The 20,855-nt window shown below is 30.4% G+C and overlaps 1 protein-coding gene across 1 annotated transcript in view; it reads left to right on the top strand.

Moving 5' to 3' along the window:
- The first annotated feature begins 690 nt into the window (after nt 1-690).
- Nucleotides 691-20,855, top strand: part of dpy (fibrillin-like protein dumpy) — a 373,870-nt gene continuing 353,705 nt past the window's right edge. The window contains exon 1 of the mRNA XM_085957936.1: nt 691-791. Coding sequence (XP_085814062.1) covers nt 782-791 — 10 coding nt within the window. The 5' untranslated portion in view covers nt 691-781. The remainder of the gene's footprint in view (nt 792-20,855) is intronic.

The raw sequence follows: 20,855 nt of genomic DNA on the forward strand, positions 1-20,855 counted from the left end.
TATAAATTAATAAAATGGGGTTGTTGTCAATTATATTGTAGTATATTATTTTTTATTACACTTTTTTTTATATATATTATGTAGTTGGCTGTGTTCATTATATTATTACATATTTTTCCTTAGATTGTTTCAATATACGTATTATCATATTGTGTTATTCATAATATTTACTTATAATAAGAGTCGTTTACTATAATACTAATGCCTCAATTATGTATGATTAAAGATACAAATTTTATTGTAGTTTTCATAGTTAGATATTATATAATATTTAAGACTAATAAGAAGCCAATTAGAATTTAAATATTTGCTCTAGCTATTTTAATTTTCAGTAGATTTATTTTGTTTTTTGTTTTTGTGGGTATAAATATTGAAAACAAAATGATCATTTGTTCTGCGACTTTCTTAGTAGACTGATAGCACAAAATAACCATTTGGTATTTTTCTATGAAACAATAGGTATGTAGTGATAACCGCGAAAAGCCTTCCAGAGCATGCAGCTAGCGATCCATAAACCTTTCTCGATTTAACAAAACGTCCGTAATAAAACTTGCGCTGCGTTATGTCAGAATAAAATAGCGCCCCTCAACCACCCTTCCGCCTCAGCCCAGCTCACCAGAACCTCCGCCCACGGCAAGAGGGACAGAGGAACGAGGGGGGTAGACCCGCCGCTGTCTTACCACCGTCTCTAGTCTGTGTGAAGACATTGTGAGAGCAACAAGTTTCCGTGAGTGAATTGTGGATAGTCGGGGGAATACAACAGCTGTGGCGTTGAGCGGCCATGGCGACGGGTAAGTTTGCAATCCTCTTGAATGATACCTTTACTAAACACCTGTCACCCTGATGTAATCAACGGCCCCTTTCCGTCCCAAAATCATCCACCCTTAACGGTACAAACAGCAGTGGTTGCGAAGCTATAGGCAACATAAGTGCTGTATACATTTATACTATCCAGGGATGAAGTATTTCAATCAGTAGAGCGAATCACCCTCTAATAATTAATTGAATACTATACATACTTATATATTTGATTCGCATTTGGTGCTTACTGTGAATATCTCAATTTTATAACGTGACAGTGTTTTTGTTATGATTAGAAGTATAAAGTGAATTGATGAAAACATTGGATTATTGTGAGAGTGAAACGAAATTATGATATTAATTACCGGGTGTTTTCTTGTTAGATTCGACTTTGAAAGTCCAATCTAAACGGATACTGCAATACGCCGTCTAAGGAAAAGTGATTGTGTTACCGTTTGTGAATGTGTTTTGGAGCGGGCCGCGCTGGCCGGCTTTGATGGACGATAACACTTTATGAACCGAGCCAATTCGCGTACTTAATCCAGAGATTGATAAATAATCGCTAGAATCAAAAGCAAAGTAAATAAATCCACTGCATACAAAACATGTAAACAGCCGCAATGAAAATAACCTAAATTCACTGTAAATAAATTGTACAATAGTTGTTAAGGTCGTACCGATATCAAAGTCGCCAAACGATTGACAATATTTTAGGTAGTGTACTTGCATTTAAATGATTTCCAAGATCGTATATAATCATATTATTGGAGTGGGGGGACGGGTTGACCTTTAGCATTTATTGACTGAGGACAATGTCGAATACTTACATATGTTGGATATTTCTCTACCCACAATATTTTTTATATAATTTTAATATTGAATCAACAATATAATCATTTACAAAGTTTTACTTTACTATTTTTTGATAAAATATGACTTCAAATGACATTCGTTGTTTTTTACATATTGACGAAAATATTTTTCTTACTAGGTACCTAAGTTTTATACCTGATATACTTCATAGTTTAGGTGTATCTATCTTTTAATTTTTATAGAATATATTTTAATTTAAAATAAATTATAAGGTTCATACATTAAACACATTAACAGAAAAAAGCCAGCTTTACAGTTCAATTAAATTAGTTCAACTAAATTAAGACGTTTTGATAATTTAGTGTGCACCTTCTTTTAGCTCGATTATAAAATTAATAGTTATTTTTAATTTAACGCGATTTAATTATAAAACCGTTTTAAGTACTCGTATATCGTCACTGTTCTGGCAGAAGACACTAATTCGAAAAAATGACATATTGAGTTAGTTATACCAAAATGTTCATTATTTCAAACTTCACCGTCTGGAAACCTTCTTAATAAATTAATAAATAAACAGTCTTTATTTTAATGTCATCCTTTTTATGATTATTTTATAAAGTAAATTCCCCTTATAAATATATTGAAATAAATTCTCTTTTTATAGGTGGGCGGGCTAAATGTAAAGGACCAAACCTTCGCAGAGGCGATAATAAACTCACATGATAGACCATTTCAAACATTTTAACTACTTCAAAGCCAAATTACTCAAAACTAGTATTCTCCAGTTAGTTTGTTCTGCCAGAACAGAGACGATATCATATTATAACTTTAAGCAACATAAAATAGAAAAACCATTTTCATATTTATGACAAACTCTATTAATATAAAAACACGTCACAATAATAAATTGTACACATATATTTAACAGATCATGATATTTTAAATATCTGTATAAAATAGTAAGTACCAAAATACATTTCTTTTTATTTGAACTATTTGTAATGGTCAATGCACTGCCAATATTGAAAGGCGAATTTTAATATTGAAAGTGGGTTCGCCTGAGGGTCTATCCATACAGTTTAATTAACTTTTGATTGTTCCTTATTGTAAACAAGATAGAAAGGAATATATATATTTCTTAAATAATTATATTTCTAGATGAGTCATTGCCCAAGAACGAAGACCCGCGTTTTTAGACTGTCTGAAAAAGAGTATTTAGTATTTGCAGTGATGAACCTTATTGTGATTATTAGATAAGGCGTCATCAAACATTGAGATCACAACTCCGTGTCACCGTGAGATGGATAACTACAGATGCTTTTAATGGCAGGCAGGCAATATGACGAAGCATTCTTTGGGAATTTAATATATTAAAGTCCGAACGGCTTCGGCACTGAATACAAACTACGGACACCGAAGTTGAATAATTGTTAAAAATCCTGGAAGTATCGTGACATGAATTTTTAATCAATTTGTGAAGACGTATAATCAACGAATCAACGATGGACAATGTAAACTGCAAGACAGTTAAAAAAGTTATTTAAAACATCGGTGTTTGTGCTTATGTACGCGCGTTAGAAGTTATACTTTGGCGTCCCAAAACTTGTGACAAACTAGATTCTTTGACTAGCTCTTAATTATCTTGTTAAATTACACATTCAAGAAAAGGGACCGCTTATTGGAACGCCGTTGGTTTATTTCTATACATTTTAACTTATATTACTGAATTATTTAATGGTTTCTCGTTGTTTTTATTTTTAAAGTACGAACTGTCACTCTGACGTTTAATCATTTGTTTACGTAAGGAATTGCAAATGGCCGACAATAATAAATTCGCTGCCTAGGCAACGGAAAAATTCTAAACTATAATATTATACTGTATAATCGTCACGGCGTAAAGGTAGTGCTTTCGGCTGATAACCGAACAATCGGTGGTTCAAATCCAATCGAGTGCGTTTTTTCGTGTGAAAAAATAATAATTATACACATGCCAAAAATACACTCTGATCTGATTTCCAAAACGCGCCAAAAGAAGTATAACTTCTAAAAAATATATCGTTTGACATAATACATTTTTTTTAGTAATTGAATCGTTGGTTACAAATTGATACGATAATGAAGAATTAACAACAAAGTTTTGTTTTTAAAACGAGAACACCTGTTACTTATTTCATTATATTGTTTAGTATTATTGTCAACCGTCAAAATAGTCTTAAATCAAATACCGCCATTCGTTAGAATACATTTTAAGGACAAGGCGCACGGGACTGTATTTTCCAGTAAATTGACGCACACTGTGGTGAATCTTGTCTGATTCCAGTTGGAATTAGTTGGTTTGGCCTTTGATCATTCTTAAAACAGCAATAAACTCACATTTCTCACTAATACCGGCCACATCTTTTCTGCACTAGTAATTAAGACACCACGGTGTACTTATAATCTTTCAAAGACGTGCCGCTAGTATTCCTGGAGCAACCACTATAAAATCATCTAAATAATTTAAATTAAGAATATTGAATTCCACAAAATAAATAATTTAAACCATTATCAAAAATCGACTACAATATTATTAAGATAACTAGTGGTTAGTTTATCTTAATAATGGCTTACAATAGAAAAGCTATATACTAATAACTTATTTTATAAAATTTATTATTCGTTGTAAAGTGGAATTCTGCAGAATACCTAAATTATATCTTAAAGTGTTTATTTTTTCTTTATTTATTCTTATTCAATCTAGGAAAGATATGCCTTTTTGCTAGCATTGGGATAATATGCCGTTCACTCTTTCAAGTTTCAAGTTTATATAATCCCAGTGTCAACGAGGCTGATTGAAACGAATGTCTGATTACGTTTGGAAGCTTTTCCCATTTTTGGGAGACACTCCCAAAACGCATAGAGATAGGAATCCTATAATATTCCTCATACGCAAGTCGCTTAATATGATTAATGTCCAAATTTATTATCAACTGTAGACATATAGATTTTTTTTTTATTCAACAATACAATTCTGCAATATTTCACATTTGTAGTCATTTTTTAGTCTCTACAAAGATGACCAAGGGAGAAAATCAATAAAAAAAAATTGATAAAAATTATAAATATTTCGTATTTAGGCAGCTAATCATTCCGGGAAGTTAGTTGTCAGGCGTGATATTTTTTAATACGGCCACACATGACCGTGTTAACTGGAAGCTGTCAAAAATATCGTTGTGTAACACAGTTAACACGTCTTACTTGATTCCAAATGCATATTATAAGAATCTTAAAATTAGAGATTCTAATGGGATGCAGTAAGAATCAAGTTAGACCTGCTAACAGTCCTAACAGTGCTAACAATTAAAGTAGACAACTGCCTTGTTTATGAAATTGGTTCAAGTTAGGGATCCCGAGCTATTTTCGATACCTATGAATCCCGGGATTGATAAACATAATCCCGGGATTTCGGGATTAATTTTTTTATCAATTTTTATGGAAAATAAAATAAAAGCAAAAATATAACAGAAAAAATACTTTTAATAAAAAATAACTACATTAGAAATAAACTGACTTTGAATGAAGTTTGATTTATACCCGTGTGTAGGTAGCCGATTCATTTTATTTTTTCACATAAATTATTAAAAATGTTTGAAAAAGATTGGAAAAAAACAATGCTTCGCACTTTTATCAAAGTAATTCCACCATGATATCATACCTTTTACGGCAGTTTCATATTTCGCTCACTAATTAGATTTATGAAGCGGAAAAGCCATAAGTACGCCATGATTATTTACTTTACTATTTTAAATCTCGCTAATCCATTCTTTATGTCTTTACCATCAGAAACAGCAATCTCATATTAAATTCAAATTATTATTTATATTACAATATTATTTACTCCATTAAACTTGTATATTTCCAAGATTGAACGTATACAATGTTAACAATAAATGTCTTAAATAGAATAGATTATACTAGATTTATTTTTGATCGATTTTATCAATGTTATTTGTAAATATAAAAAAATTAAATAAACAATGAAAAAAAATGCCAATCCCGGGATTGTCAAATTGCAATCCCAAAATCCCGGGATCAGAATTTTGGCTCGGGATTGGATTCCCTAGTTCGAGTGATATCTGTGTTATTTTGAAGCAATAATGTTAACCATTTAAAATAGCCCTGCAGATGATAATATAATAATCAAATTGATCGTTATATAATATAATTATTATTTAAAATTAGGTGTGTATTTAGAATATTATAAAAAATGGAATGATAGTATTAGTGTTTTATTAATCAATAGACTAAATACTTTTTGTTCCTTTAAAAAAAGTTCTTAGAACTTTATTTCAAAAAACAACATATCTACTTACTACTTCGGTTTTTTCTCTGAATTGCTATATGAATTAAATTACTTAACCGAATCTTCTTAAGATGTTTCAATTTATTTATTACATGTAATATTTTTTCATAACCATTGCAGCTGTTTTTTTCTGCGATCAAAAAATTTGTATTAATTACCATGTTGCCACTTTGGTTTTTGTAGTGTTAACTTTATAAGAAACTGATCGCTGGGAGTAAAAAGTACTGCCTACATACCTACTACGGCGTCATTGTATTATATACAATATATTTATGATTATATGAGCGACTCATCTCTCGGTGCGATCTGATGGCCCGTGGCCGAGGTTCACAGAGATGATGATGCTATCGGCCATATATGTACAAATAGTTCGTCTCCAGTAACAATATTTTAGTTTAGATTATAATATCTCATCAACGATAATGAATTCATCCAGTATTTAATATCAGTTTAAAAACTACACTATATTTACTGAAAAATGCTAATAATATTATTCTTAGCTTATTCTTAATAATAATGGATAAAAACGAATCAAATGGAATAGTACAGAACTTAAATCCATTAGAATTTAGGGTGACCGGACAAAACAGAACAGAATAGCCAGGGGAAAAATGAAACATTGATTTTTGTGGAATCTATTTAGGCAATGTTATGTTAGGTTAGGTTAGGCCATTATTTCATTGTAACTAGTCACCCAATCATTTTGAACATATTATATTGATTAAGATGAGATATCCTAAGCTTGCCGGCAAAGTCCCGTTTATTTGAGGCATTCTAGCGATTAAGAATGCAGAAATTAGGTATATAATTTGATTTATTATAGCGTATTGAAAATCTGTGCTATTAAAAATCTATCAACATATTAGAGATATGACAATTTCAATATTAAATTTACATTTTTCCTGAAAGGTCATAGTTATATTTATCGTTGTTCTATTTTGTCGCTGTTCTGTTTTGTCATGTTCTGTTTTTCACTGTTCTGTTTTGTCATGGAACCGAATTTACATACTGCTTTATTTACTGAATATCCTACTTTGGTTTCTTACAGTAGCTCCAAGCAATAAACTTGAATAAAATTCGATCACCAATGACCTGCTAAAGTTTAATAAATAATTAGACTCCGTGACGAGTAGTCTGTAGCTCAATGTTAAAAGATAGAGCGAGTGAGGAGAGCTACCTCATCTCCTCTTGCTTGCGCCATTTTATACAGAATTTTGGCGGTGAGAGCGGCCTCACGACCCCAATGAAGTTTTAAGAGTAACGTATTTTAATGAACGCTATAATATCAAAATCAATATGAAGTATCTATCAGTTCATGTTGATAAAATAATTGAAAACGATTAAAATTAAAATAAAATAGTGAAAAGATACTTTCAATTGAGACGTCTAATTACAAAAAGCGACAAGTCCACAATTCAATATTTTCGGGAAACAACGTTTTTATGTTTCAAGCTTCAATTAAGTATTTGTTTTAACGTGAGATTATTTTTTCTGTTGTATTCTATGTCGAAATTAGAACCAAATGGCAATTTGTTTCAGCCGATAAACTCTTAAATATAATAAATATAGGCAAAATAAAATTGGACGTAGCGCTACTTGTACCTCACTTTTTATATTATTCCGCATAAGGCACATATTTCCGTGGGACTGTCATGAGTTTACCAGATGCTACAGCATGGGAGACGCCCTTTTCAATATTGAACGTCCCCTTATTGGTTGACTTAAACACGCGCGAAATCAACCAAGCTTTAAATATTATGAAACACGGACTTGGCGCTTTTTGTAATAAATCAAGACTTAAAATATTTTTTTTCGTAGGGTTATGTCGCGTTTTGGAATTTATAGATCAATACATATGTGCGTATTTTTTTCTCGATTTTGACCAAATGTGGACTTATCGCTTTTTAGAATTGGACGCCTCAATTAATCTTATTACAATTCTGATAAATAAGATACTAATTGAGAGATCTGTCGTAGGTGGTCGGTCCATTTTTGTAGTGCTCACTTACATAAAACATTTCGATTTGTGGAAATTGATCAAGTTTTGGCATCCGTAAGAAAATGCAATGGATATTTTTAGTAACACCTTTAATATTGATTTAAGATTACACGCCAGTAGCGTATTAGTATTGTAATAATACTCTTTGCATATTAATGTCTATAAACATAATATATTTGAAAGTTATCGATTGAAGATAATGAACGTACTTCCACCTATTTCAGTAGGTAATAAATACATTTGAATAATATATTTTTATGAAAGTAGCTACTAATTATGTAATAAAATTTACTATATAAACATCATTTTTTTATTACTACGAGTGTCGACCGAGAATGTTGAATGTAAATAAATTAAATTAATTTTCAGGGTGATTCAGATGATTTTTTTTCTTCAGCCATGAATATTTTAGTGGATATTCGTACCATTTACTTCGTGAAAGTTGGCACTTTTGAGATGTTACTGTGATAGTAAATACGTATCGTTTGCGTCCTCAAACTAATTATTAAAAACATCCGCGTAGTATTAAAACTATAAATTACAATATCTCACCTATATAATGATAGGACAGGAGTATAGCATTCACGAATTCGTTGTCATCTTAAAGATCAACGTATATAAAGTGACGTTTCGTATGAGTAGGCAGGTAGTGAACTGCTTAGATGCGGAAAATAAAGGAAGTAAAGAGAATTATATAATAATTGAATATTAGTATCGTGAAAATTAGATTTTGTTTTCACATGCGGCACTGGCAAAGTTTTTATGCATGCCTGCTAACCATAAACGTTAATGCTGGTTACAATTTTAAATACCTATTTTTTGTGTTGTAGAAATACTTCGTTATAGTAGTGAGTATATCGTACCCCTAGTTTTAAACTATTACAAGTCAAAAAATTGTCATTTTGAGTTAATAATGCAAAAAGGTTGAAAATATCATTATTTATCTGGTCAAAGACTATCACAAGTCTAAATGAATTCTATGGAAATACAGGACAAAAAGAAAAGTTTCTAATTTGTATAAATAGTATTGCTTAATATTTAAAGACTATGATATTTTGAGTTGTTATGCTCTTAAATTAGGATTCAAAATTTTAGCCAGTTTAAGACTATGACATCTTGAATTATCATGGGTCAGGAATAGAAAAAGTAAATAAAACTTGTGTTGTGGTCACACTGGTGACTGGGCATTCTGAAAACATTGACAATTTGACAGTAGTTTGTTGATAAATACAGTAATAAATTAAACAAACAGTGATGGAATCATAGAAAAGGATTTCAGAGGAACACAAGAAAATTGATACCGAATACAATATGTTAGAGATCACATCAATTGCATTCCTAGGGTAGAATCCCACATCATGAGAGCTCAAACTTTCAACCATATCCGATCTAATAAGATCATATGGGCCTCCACGGCGTGGAGGTTTGTATTAACAGATTTTTGTTTTTTACGAGATACTTGCTCAACTTATTAGGTCCATACTCTGACTCATACACACATTGAAAAACAATATGTGTACTTGCCAGACCCAGGATTTGAACCTATGACCCACGACGCTATAATCCGACGCTTACACCAGACTAACTATCAGACAATTTATTGATGGCTCTTTAAATTTAGCAATACTATAGGCTACATACACTATACTATAGGATACAAAGAAAAGTGCCAACAGAATGATTGACCTTTCGTGAAGTTATCTCAGTATTCTACGATCTTTAATAATAATGAATTTACATACCTATTCGTACAATTTGGCGCTGAAATTTTTAAATGTAGGGTATTTTAATTCGGCTTAAGGGTAGAACATTGTACAGTTGTAGACGAAGCGGAATAACTTCCGTGATTGATAATATATATTACGTTTCTATAACATAATTTAAAATACTTCCGACATTTAACATTATTATTATTTAATAAGCATGTCATTTGAATTACACCATTGTCTATGAGAATTATCTATGTATGATTAAGATTATAGAAGGCTACTTGATAAAATATTTAATGTATTATTGAGTATTGCAATGCGTATCAATGCTTTAAATTCGGTGTAATGTAGCAGACCTCGACATTTTAAAGCGTTTTCGATCTGATAAGAATGGCTTAAACGGAAACTGGAATGGGTATAATGAATGCTGTCTCTATAAATATTATTAAGCTAGTTACGTGCTAGTAGAGACAAAATTGGTTTGATTGAATGAATAAAAAATCAGAAGGCCACATGTTTTTGCTGGGTATTTTGAGAATAATATACCCAATTTACAAGTCTCGGCTAAACAATGAAGAAAATACTCGGATATAATTTTATATTTTATTATTACGTACAGTATTGTTATCAACTGAAGTGAATATTAAAAAAATATATTTTTTAACAAATATTATTTTTAGATTATCTTAAATTACAACTCTTTTAAATAGAGACTTGATTTAAAAAAAATCATAACAATAATAAGCATTAAATTAAATAAAAATATATTTGATATCTGCATATTAATATAAACGTTGTATGTACTGATTTAATTAAAATGAGGTCTATATTCTTTATAATTTTTTTTTTATCTAGATTGGACATATTAAATTAATATTAAGACATGGGAATTCTATTATAGTATTTTTTTAATTGACAGAATTATTATCCACCATAAAGATTTCTTTTAAAAATTTTTTTTTTGCAGAATTTTATTATATTCAGTTTCAAAAATATTTTGTTAGTCCAATTTTAAATCATTGTAAGTGAAATTGATATTTTATGGATAATAATGGAAATATAATATTGAAGAGTAATCAAAACTATACACCAGTTACACCATGTTAAATTTTCAAATATAAATTAAAATTAGAAATACTCGTATTAGAAAGCTTCAAAAAAACTTATAGGTATATTATCTAATAAATTTTACTTGACGTTACATAATTATGCTCATTATGCCTACCACAATATACAATGATTTATAATAAAGGAATCATAATAAAATCTTCAATTAAACCCTAATTTAAAAGAAACGTTTTTTTTTTAATTTTTCTCACATGTCATGTAGGAATTTTAATAATAGATTAAATGAGCGTCGTTATACACAAAGCAGCCAAGCCATAATTTTGAAAAAATATGAGTTATTGTAATTTCCATAATCTCACACGTTTGTTTTACGTTCTGCACAAATCAGCCAAGCTGCTGTCATACAAAAATCTCATATAAATGCGTTTTAAAGATTTTGCAAATCGCAGAATATGACATTTTCAATTTGCATAAAGCAACCAAGCTGCTGTCATACAAAAATGTCATATAAATGCGTTCTAAGGTATAAACAGTATACAGACGCTTTGTGGATTTAAAGAAACACACTTTACATAAAAGTGCTTCTATCTCTGTTTGAGGTTTGTGTGGCTTGGCTGCTATGCGTATAACTACGCTCAAATAGAACATTAAATCACAATATGATAACATAATTAAAAAATACACCACAATATTTCACAAGGATCTATGTATGACAAGCACCTTAAGATAAGACAAACCAAATTGTTTCCTTTTCCATAAAAGTACGACTGCTAGTGGGTGCTAGAGGAAGGACTTATGTGAGAATTTTGACTTTGCACCCACAGTAACTTTGCCCACGTATGTAATATTGTACGTATACTTTTAGTAATTCCAAATAATAAATTAAACTTTTTTTTATGTTTAGGAAGAAGATACTGTTGTACATGCAATAGTTTTTTTAAATTTTATCCAGCCAATACATCAAATGTCGTCATTTGGTAGCAGGTTAATATATCGTTTTATTGTGGTATATCGTTATCCTCACTTGCAAGGATGGCATCTAGTCTCATGAGCTCTGTAAAATATTTTTTGAAAACCCATCGACTGAGATTAGTCAGCCACATATTACGTGTGAATTATAAAATGCTGACGAAGCGCCTCACGTTTAGTGGAGTAGAGAATAATAGATATTAATATTATGCGAAAAGAACATGTATTTAGTAATTTGGTAGTATGAAGAAAAATGTGCCAGGGCTGAAAGTCGTCAAATTATACTATAAGCAAACTGAAAGGCCGACCATATTTGAGGTGTCTGCTTGAGATGTTTAAGATCTATTCCAGACCGTAACGCTAAACAAATAAGTAGATCATTTTAATCCAATGTAAAACACTATTTTTCTGGTCCTAACTGGTCATATAAACATATACAATGGATAAATATTTTTTACCACGGTGGCCGCGCGGCTTAAGCGTAGGACTATCACGCCGTGGGTCCCAGGTTTGAATCCTGGGTCTGGTAAGTACACACATTGTTTTTCAATTTGTGTGTGAGTCAGGGTATGGACCCAATAGGTTGAGCAAGTGGCTGACATCCATTTCTCGTAAAAAACAAAATCTGTTAATACAAACCTCTACTCTGTGGAGGCCCATATGATCCTATTAGGATCGGACATGGTCGAAAAAAAAATATTTTTTCAGGTTATTTACAAAGAATATAAATATTAATAACTCAAGGGACTGCGGCAAGCTCTTGGTCAAAACACATGTATTAATTTAAAAGATTATCTGTGACATTTATCCATAAACATGATGTTGATAGACTCAACCATTACGATCTACTTTAACAGTACCATAATAATTCAATTAAATAATCTTTTTGTTAATAATAACAGTAGAAATAATAAATCTCATTGTATATTTTTACAACAAGAAATATTGATACTGTATTAAGTCACTCTCTGAAACTAAAATTTAATAATTGCGACGAACCAGTTTTTTCCCCTTTTATACGCATATTATGGTTATGGTGCCCATCATGGTCGAATAGTAAAATATTTGTTTAGGTAGTCACGGGCCACTAGTTCAAATTCACATGCTGTGTTTAAATCCAGAGTATCGTAACTAGTTATTCTATAATCTGTTAAACCATTTTTCTCGGTGACCAAGATCTACAACTACTAGACAATAAAAAAAATACGTTAAGGGTTACCATTGATCATAATATTATATAAAAGAAAATACCATAGTATCAAAGTATCATAATATATTATTATTCCTACCAGTGGCGAAGGGTGGAGGTAGGCTGTTAAGATCTGACATAGTGCACACTAAACTTTTTCAGGCAAATGTGTTTTTTTTCATTGAACTAAAACTACAATGTATATATAGTGTTTGTTATTTTTTTAAATTCAATTAAACCCTGCGTAATCCAAGACATAGTAGATAATAGTCAAAGAATATAAGTTTATCTATAAAACATCCAAAATTATGCCTTTTTACCATACATATTTTAGTTATTTTATAGGTAGACGAATATTTTTCATCGATTATGGTTTGATTTAGACTGCGCTTAATGAATTTTAAAAAAACTAACACCCTCTGTAATACGTATTCTTAATTCAACGAAAACAAATAAGTATGACTAAAAAAGTGTGCACTATTTTTGTCGGATCGCCTATAGCATACTTTAACTATTATGGTTTGGTTTAGACAGGGTTTAAATAAATTTAAAAAAACTAACCGCCACAATTTGTAAATTGTATTTTTAGTTCAATGAAAACTAATAAGTATGACTAATAATGTTTAGAGTGCATTATTTATATCGAATTTTAACAGCCTACCTCCACCCTTTGCCACTGATGTCTACATCAAGAAGTATTTTTGATTGAATTTTAGATGCAATGTTCTATTACACTCTGTATTACGATATACTCACTTTAAAATACTATAAAATTATTATAAAATATCGAGGTATACTGACAACGCATTATTTCAGTTTTTGCTGTTTTTCTGTTTTAAATGCCAAAATGTATACAATTTTACGCTCTACGTCCTGGTAAAACGCACAAAGGTATACGATATAATGGTGAGAAAATAGAAACATTATTAAATCATATTGTTATTTTTTTATTCTGATAGAAAGCATGATAATGACCTAATGCGTTCTGCGTATACAAAATACAGGACTTGTAACATGTCGTATATTGTGTTTGCCATAAAGGTTAGTCTTTATAATGTAGAAAAATGTTTTTAAATCATAAAAAAATCTACATGGGAGAACGGTTTGAAAAAAAAATTAAAGTCCTTTTTGCGATTATCTTAGAACTTGTTTTAATGAGTTAATGCTTTCTGTCAGTAAAGCCTCGATATTATAATATAGTATTTAAATTCAACCGCAACATGTATGAAGAATGTCACTTTATTATTTAGACACATTTCTTTGGGTATAAAATTATTCCTGATGTGGACAAAACGAATTGATATCATAATTCAAGCCGTTACATCACATTTAACTATCCACATAATTCTAGTATGAAACGCTTTACAAACCTGATTTAAACGAACGTATGTACCCGTCAATCGAGATCATACTCTCAACTTTGTTGGATTAACCTGTTTCGTATAAAAAAAATCATACATAACGCTTACCTATCAAATGTCCATGTTTTTCTGTCCGCCTGATGGACTTTGTCAATTATAAATGACGGATTCGATACGAAAGGGAGCATCTTTGAACTATTTTTACATAAACAACTTAATATTTGCATTATATGATTGTCAAACTGTTCAAAGCGAATAACTACTAAAACTACTTATAATAATGTCTGTGACCGATGAATTTCGTTTTATAAAATATACAATATTTTTTTTGTTTACCTATTCACTCATTGTACCTACCTAGGTGTAGCACCTGAGTTATCTATTTTTTACATACCTAATCAGTTAATACTTTTAAAAATTTGGAATGAAATACATATCTATAATGTTTGAGACTTTCACGGATGTTTGTTATAGCAATATATTTTTGCGTTTTCACCGCGTGTACTTCCTATTTTTACAACGTTTTTATTAGGTCTTATTCTTATTTGTCCGGTGGTTGTTTATCCAGTGCAAATCTTGCAATAGATTTTTAACTAACTTCCCGACTAGCTAGACATTTGAAACTTTTAGAATATATCAGAACACGATGCCAATGCGTTCTTTTAATACTTTTCGCCATCTTTAAGTAGAATGGAATTCATTTTCAGTTAATTCTGTTTTGTATGAAAAGTTATTTCGGAAGATATCCGTTAAAAGTAAAACACTATTGTTGGTTGCTAAGGGGGGTCCTAGCAACAAAATTATTAATATATACGTGCGTTACTATGTAAATAATATGAAATGTCAAAATGACATTTCCGTATTCTATATTTATTCAGTATTTCTATCAAGTACAATTTTTTTTTGATCGTTTAAGCTAGTCATGTCAAGTTTATATGATTCAACAGAAAATTTGAAAACGTTGTATATTAAAAGTTCTTTTTATCTTGTAATGATTTCTTGTATAACAAGCATTGCCGTAAATATATTACAGAAAAATTAAACAATAATAAATAAAAAGAATACGGTGGGCAAGTGTTTCCTTGTATAATATTATGTAAGTAATCGGCTATTCTCGCTTGATTTTGAATAGGTAGGTTTTAAAAGTTTGTCCGTAGCATAAAATCCCGAACGCTAAAACATCAACGCACGGTAACACAACAAACCTACACGAAACCTGTTCCATCGAATGCGTTCACTTAGCATTTAGGTTTTGATGCAGAAATTATTCATCTTCATATAGGTACTATTATTATGCAACTGATAAGTTAAATGTTAAATTTATATTCTTGGAATATATACTTAGGTACGTTCCAATATTTAAATACCTACTAGAAACCTGATAGCACAAAGCATTGCTTAGCAACCGTTCTTTTCACGGTGGCCAAATTAAATACATACGAAAATCTTTTTGGGAGCCGCATATACTTATATATGTAGAATTATCGTAATTATTAATATATTATTGAATCTTAGAAATAGTATTACAAAAAAGATACTTGTTGGCAGGGGCGGCTCTACCTTAAGGGTTCGTAAGGACCATCCCCACATCGTTATCATTTCAAAAATACACGTCCGATAGTTTTATTATTGTCATAATAAACCTACTTAATTTACCCATCTAATCCGTCGCAATTTTATATAGATATTTATTGTTATTATACAAATTTAATATATAAAGCAATGATTGTAAATTATTTAATAACATAATTATGATTACGCGGTATTAAAATAAATAATTAAATTAAATCCTCCCTATTTTACGGTGACACCTATGTATAAATTAAGAAAGCTATGGCGTCCATTTTTCGATGACTGGGGTCACTCAGGCCCATACCGTCGCTGCAATACAAATCTTGTTCTGCGAAGGATGTGAAGGCATTAGCGTTAGTATACGCATACTGGGGAGCGAATCAAATAACCCCTAGGTGAATAAAAACGATCGCTGTGTCGTTGTTCAAAACTTATAATGGTAAGCCTATAATAGTTTTTATCAATAATTAATGTAATATAAGACTCAGATAATCATATTATTTATTCTGAAAAATTACTCATTACCTCGTTAATAATATCATATTATTTATTATAAGTAGTTTGGTACATAATGTATAATATGAGAAAGTAGGTAGATAGGTAGGTACTTATATTTAATAATTAATGGCTAAACCCCACCACCTAGAAAGTGGTCGAGCCGCCACTGCTTGTTGGGATCACTGATTTAATGTGTCGATAATATATAATATTTGAGATTTTCACAGTTGTTTTTTATCGTAATAGATTCTTGAGTTTCCATCGCTTGTACTTCTTCCTTCTTTCGTTAATTTTTTTTCGACATAATTTCCTGATAATGGGCCTCTGTAATGAGCTCAAAACGTCGAGGAAAGAAGGAAGAAGTATAGGAGTGGAAACTCAAGAATCTATTACGATGTTGACATTATATCAGCACACCAACTTATTACATAGATACCTCAATGATTTATTTTAAGATTTTAGTTTATATTAACGCATTCGCTGCTGAGTACATAATGAAATTTTAATTGCCCCCTTTAAAATGCACGTTAATTACATCGATTGGCCGCCTGGTCATTACGCGCCGTGTGCGTCTTCCGCGTCCAAAGTATTAAAGAAAAAAACTATTTGGAATTATTATAGTATGTTAGAGTAGGTATAGATTCACAATGAATTGTCAGTGATGATATGAAGACATATTATAACTGATATCTGACAGTAACAAAAATTTGCTCCTGATTATTTGCCTATCGGGTAACCGTTAAAATATCTTAATATATTTTACGACTCATTATCATCAGGGGCGCGACAACCCGGTGTAGGTCTTGGCCTCCTCCAATAGCTCCCTCCACCTGTCCCTATCCAGTGTGACCGCTTTCCAATTTGGTACCCATAGAACACGGCAGTCATCGGCAGCTCCATCCAACCAGCGAATCTTCGGCCTGCCTCTTCTTCTACGCCCGATTGGATTGCCGGACATCACTCTCTTTGCCGGTTCATTGTCATTCATACGGTGCACATGACCTAGCCATTGCAGTCTCCCAATTTTAATTAATTGAACTGCGCTGCAATCTTCGTACAGCCCGTAGAGCTCAGCATCATATCTTCTATATTTTACGACTGCATATTACAATTCCATTGTTTTATTTTTGATTATTTAATATTTGAGAACAATAACAAATATAGTTTGTAAATAGTAACTGATCAAATGTTAAAACAACGATTTACTTACGTATTTTTTAATGTTAATACTATCGACTGAAGGTACTTGATGGAATGTGAATTTGAATTCTAATGGATTCAAGCTCTGTACTATTCCATTTAAGTCGTTTTTTGCGACCCGGGTTTCGCCTTTCGGCATCTTCAGGCGCCGTGTACACTCACCAAAGTGTGTGTTTACCTTTGGTGAGTGTACACGGCGCCTGAAGATGCCGAAAGGCGAAACCCGGGTCGCAAAAATCGACTTAAATGGAATAGTACAGAGCTTGAATCCATTAGAATTTACGTATTTTTTGTTTGTTTTTTTCAAATATATTTATAAAAGTAGATATAATAAACACATATTCAACTTTTAAGGAAACTCTACAATACCTACCTAATTGAATTATTAATTGAAATTGAATGATTCTACATTTATTAAGGTAACGATAATAAATCATTAGATACATATAATATATAATATGTTTATGTAATTTATATGAAAATATACCTACATAGTTTACAGTAATACATTATAAACATTTTAAAAAATATATGATGGATTATTTTACAGAAGAATATCAAATATGTTACACGGTACAATTATGATTCGTAAGCGTATCAATATTCAAAAAATTTAAAAGACATTTACCGGAATTCAGTTTCTGTTTAAACAACTGTTACAATAAAACATGTGTCATTGTACGCCTTCTCAACAGTTTGGCATTATTATAATATGTATTCTCAGTTTTGAATGAATACCGAAATAGATCTAAATAATATGATGCCATCGGTTGCTTGTGATATAAAAATGTGTCAATAGGATGGTGAAACTGTTATCAATAAACAAAGTTGCATACATTTTAATGGATTTAATTATTGTACATACTTACACGATTTCCTGCTATTATTTTTTAAGCATTGCTAAGTTTTGTACCTCATAATGGTTGGATTGTTAGAGGAATGATCATTTTGTGAGACATGTTATCATGAAATGATCCGTTCATAATATTATAGACTTCAATCGTAATTATTCACAGAACACAACGGAATATAATATCAGCATGCCTTTATTATTGATTAACACTTTTTTTCTTATTTTGTCAATTCATTAGTATATACAGTTGTGCCATCATCTAAATATAGTTATAATAATATAGTTATAAATGTAATTATTATAGTTAACTATACTAAGTTGATAAATTTAATATCTCATCATCATCGCCATCGCCGATGGCTAACATAACTTTCCTTAATCAGACGGTCCTCGTTATCCAATACGTAAGCCTATAATAATCTGTGCTTCACGGAATATTGTAGTGTTCCCCCAGCCTACGCTTGATTGTCTGTGTGTCTACACCTGACGCCCTAATGTCCTTATTGACGCCATCTAACCACTAAGTCTTGATCATGCCAGTCGACTAGTGATCGTTTGACCTGTTTCCAGGTCTAGAACTATTCTAGGTAGTTAGGTATATAAATACAATAAAATAAAAATGCCAATACTGCTGACTAGTGATAATAAAATAATGATAAACAATATAATATCTTCTCCTTGATATGAAAGGTTAAAGCTATAATATTTGTTTTCCTTATGGCGCGACGAGTTATTCCAATATTTACAATTTCAAGTTGCTGCATATTTTCAAAAGTTTATGTAAGCATAGAGGAATACACTCACGTATACTTCACACAGTTCAAACATTTATTTTTCATTTCACCGTTTACTCAGAAAAATCATGATACCGTGTGTTTATACCATAACATAACTGTTAGAAACTTGTGCACTGAAATGAAAATTGACCTTGCTTGTGAGACAAAATTTCTAGCTATTAATGTAAGTAGGTACGCTCCAAAAATTAGTCATGAATGTTTTATACTTAATAACATATTTATCATATTCAAAATATTGTAGGATATATTTTATATATAAGTATATTAATTTTACAGTCTTGTTAATTTTATGTTGCTTTGCAATTTTTATTGTGTTTATGTTAATCATATTATCTATACTAATAAATATATAATTGTTGAAAAAATGTAGGAGTATAACTAATATTTATATTGTTTCAATAAATATGACTAAACCATAATATTTATAATGTAATAAATTTGTGAGCTTTGTCATTGTCGCATAACACTATGGTCACAAATTTTATTTTAATGAAATACATCATCACTGTCTATGATTTGAAATATTTGCATTTCGTGTTTTTTTTATTATTTATTATTGAATAAACACATCAGCAATAAAATTAGGTCTTTGATTTATGATTTAACTGATATAATTTTTTTTAATATTTCTCGTATAAATCATAAAAACCAAAGTAATGTAAACACACTCTAAAATGATAATAGTTATATGATGCTTCATAATATTTGTCAGGTGTTGCCGTTCTTTGAATTCATAATTTTGTTTATTAACGAATGGAGATAAGAGTGACCAAAAAATAAAATATTTCAAAAAAAATCTTGGAACACAAAAATAACACTAATCTAAAAAGCATGATAAAAGGCGTTTTTTGAGGAATGACTTTAGTTGAATTAAATTTATTTACAGCATTATCAAATTGAAAATCACGTCACAATTATTGATATATACGTTCATATATTTTTAAACAAATGACTTTTTTATTTAATATCTTGTATATTGAATGGGTTTGAAATATATGAAATTAATAATATATATGATAATTATGATATTTTACAAATATTTATAAATTGCCAGTATGACTTTAATTCCTCCAAGTTTAATTACTAGGAAAGTACCTACGAGATATTATTATCTTGTAGAATTTGCACAAGTAAATCACCATGTTCTTTTTCTGAGCAGCTCATCTAGGCATTCACATAATATGACTGTTATACAAACAATAACAATAAAATTTACAATAAAATAATTACAAGATAAAAAGAAATTTTTATATGCAACGTTTTTAAATTTTCTGTTGAACCATATAAACTTGACTTGACTAGCTTAAACGATCAAAAAAAGTTGTACTTGACATGTCATATTGATTACCATAGTAACGCACGTATATATTAATAATTTAGTTGCTAGGACCCCAGACCCCTAGCAACTAATAATGGTGTCGAAATAACTTTTCATACAAAACAGAATTAACTGAAAATGAATTCAATTCTACTTAAAGATGGCTCAAAGTATAGTTGAATACAAAAAGTTATTTTTATCTTGTAATTATTTTTTTTTTGTGCGACTTTTAAAAACTAATGTACATCTACATTAGTTTGATAGTACCTTAATGATACAAAATTTAATTTAGTAAATAAATTCCTATTAAGCTTTTATGGTTTCGTGGAATTGAAATTTCGGTTTTGATGTCGTGAAGTGACGTTT

Source organism: Rhyacophila brunnea, unplaced genomic scaffold (assembly GCF_057557595.1).
Source record: "Rhyacophila brunnea isolate RB1 unplaced genomic scaffold, BYU_Rbru_1.0 scaffold_7, whole genome shotgun sequence".
Classification (NCBI taxonomy): Eukaryota; Metazoa; Arthropoda; class Insecta; order Trichoptera; family Rhyacophilidae; genus Rhyacophila; species Rhyacophila brunnea.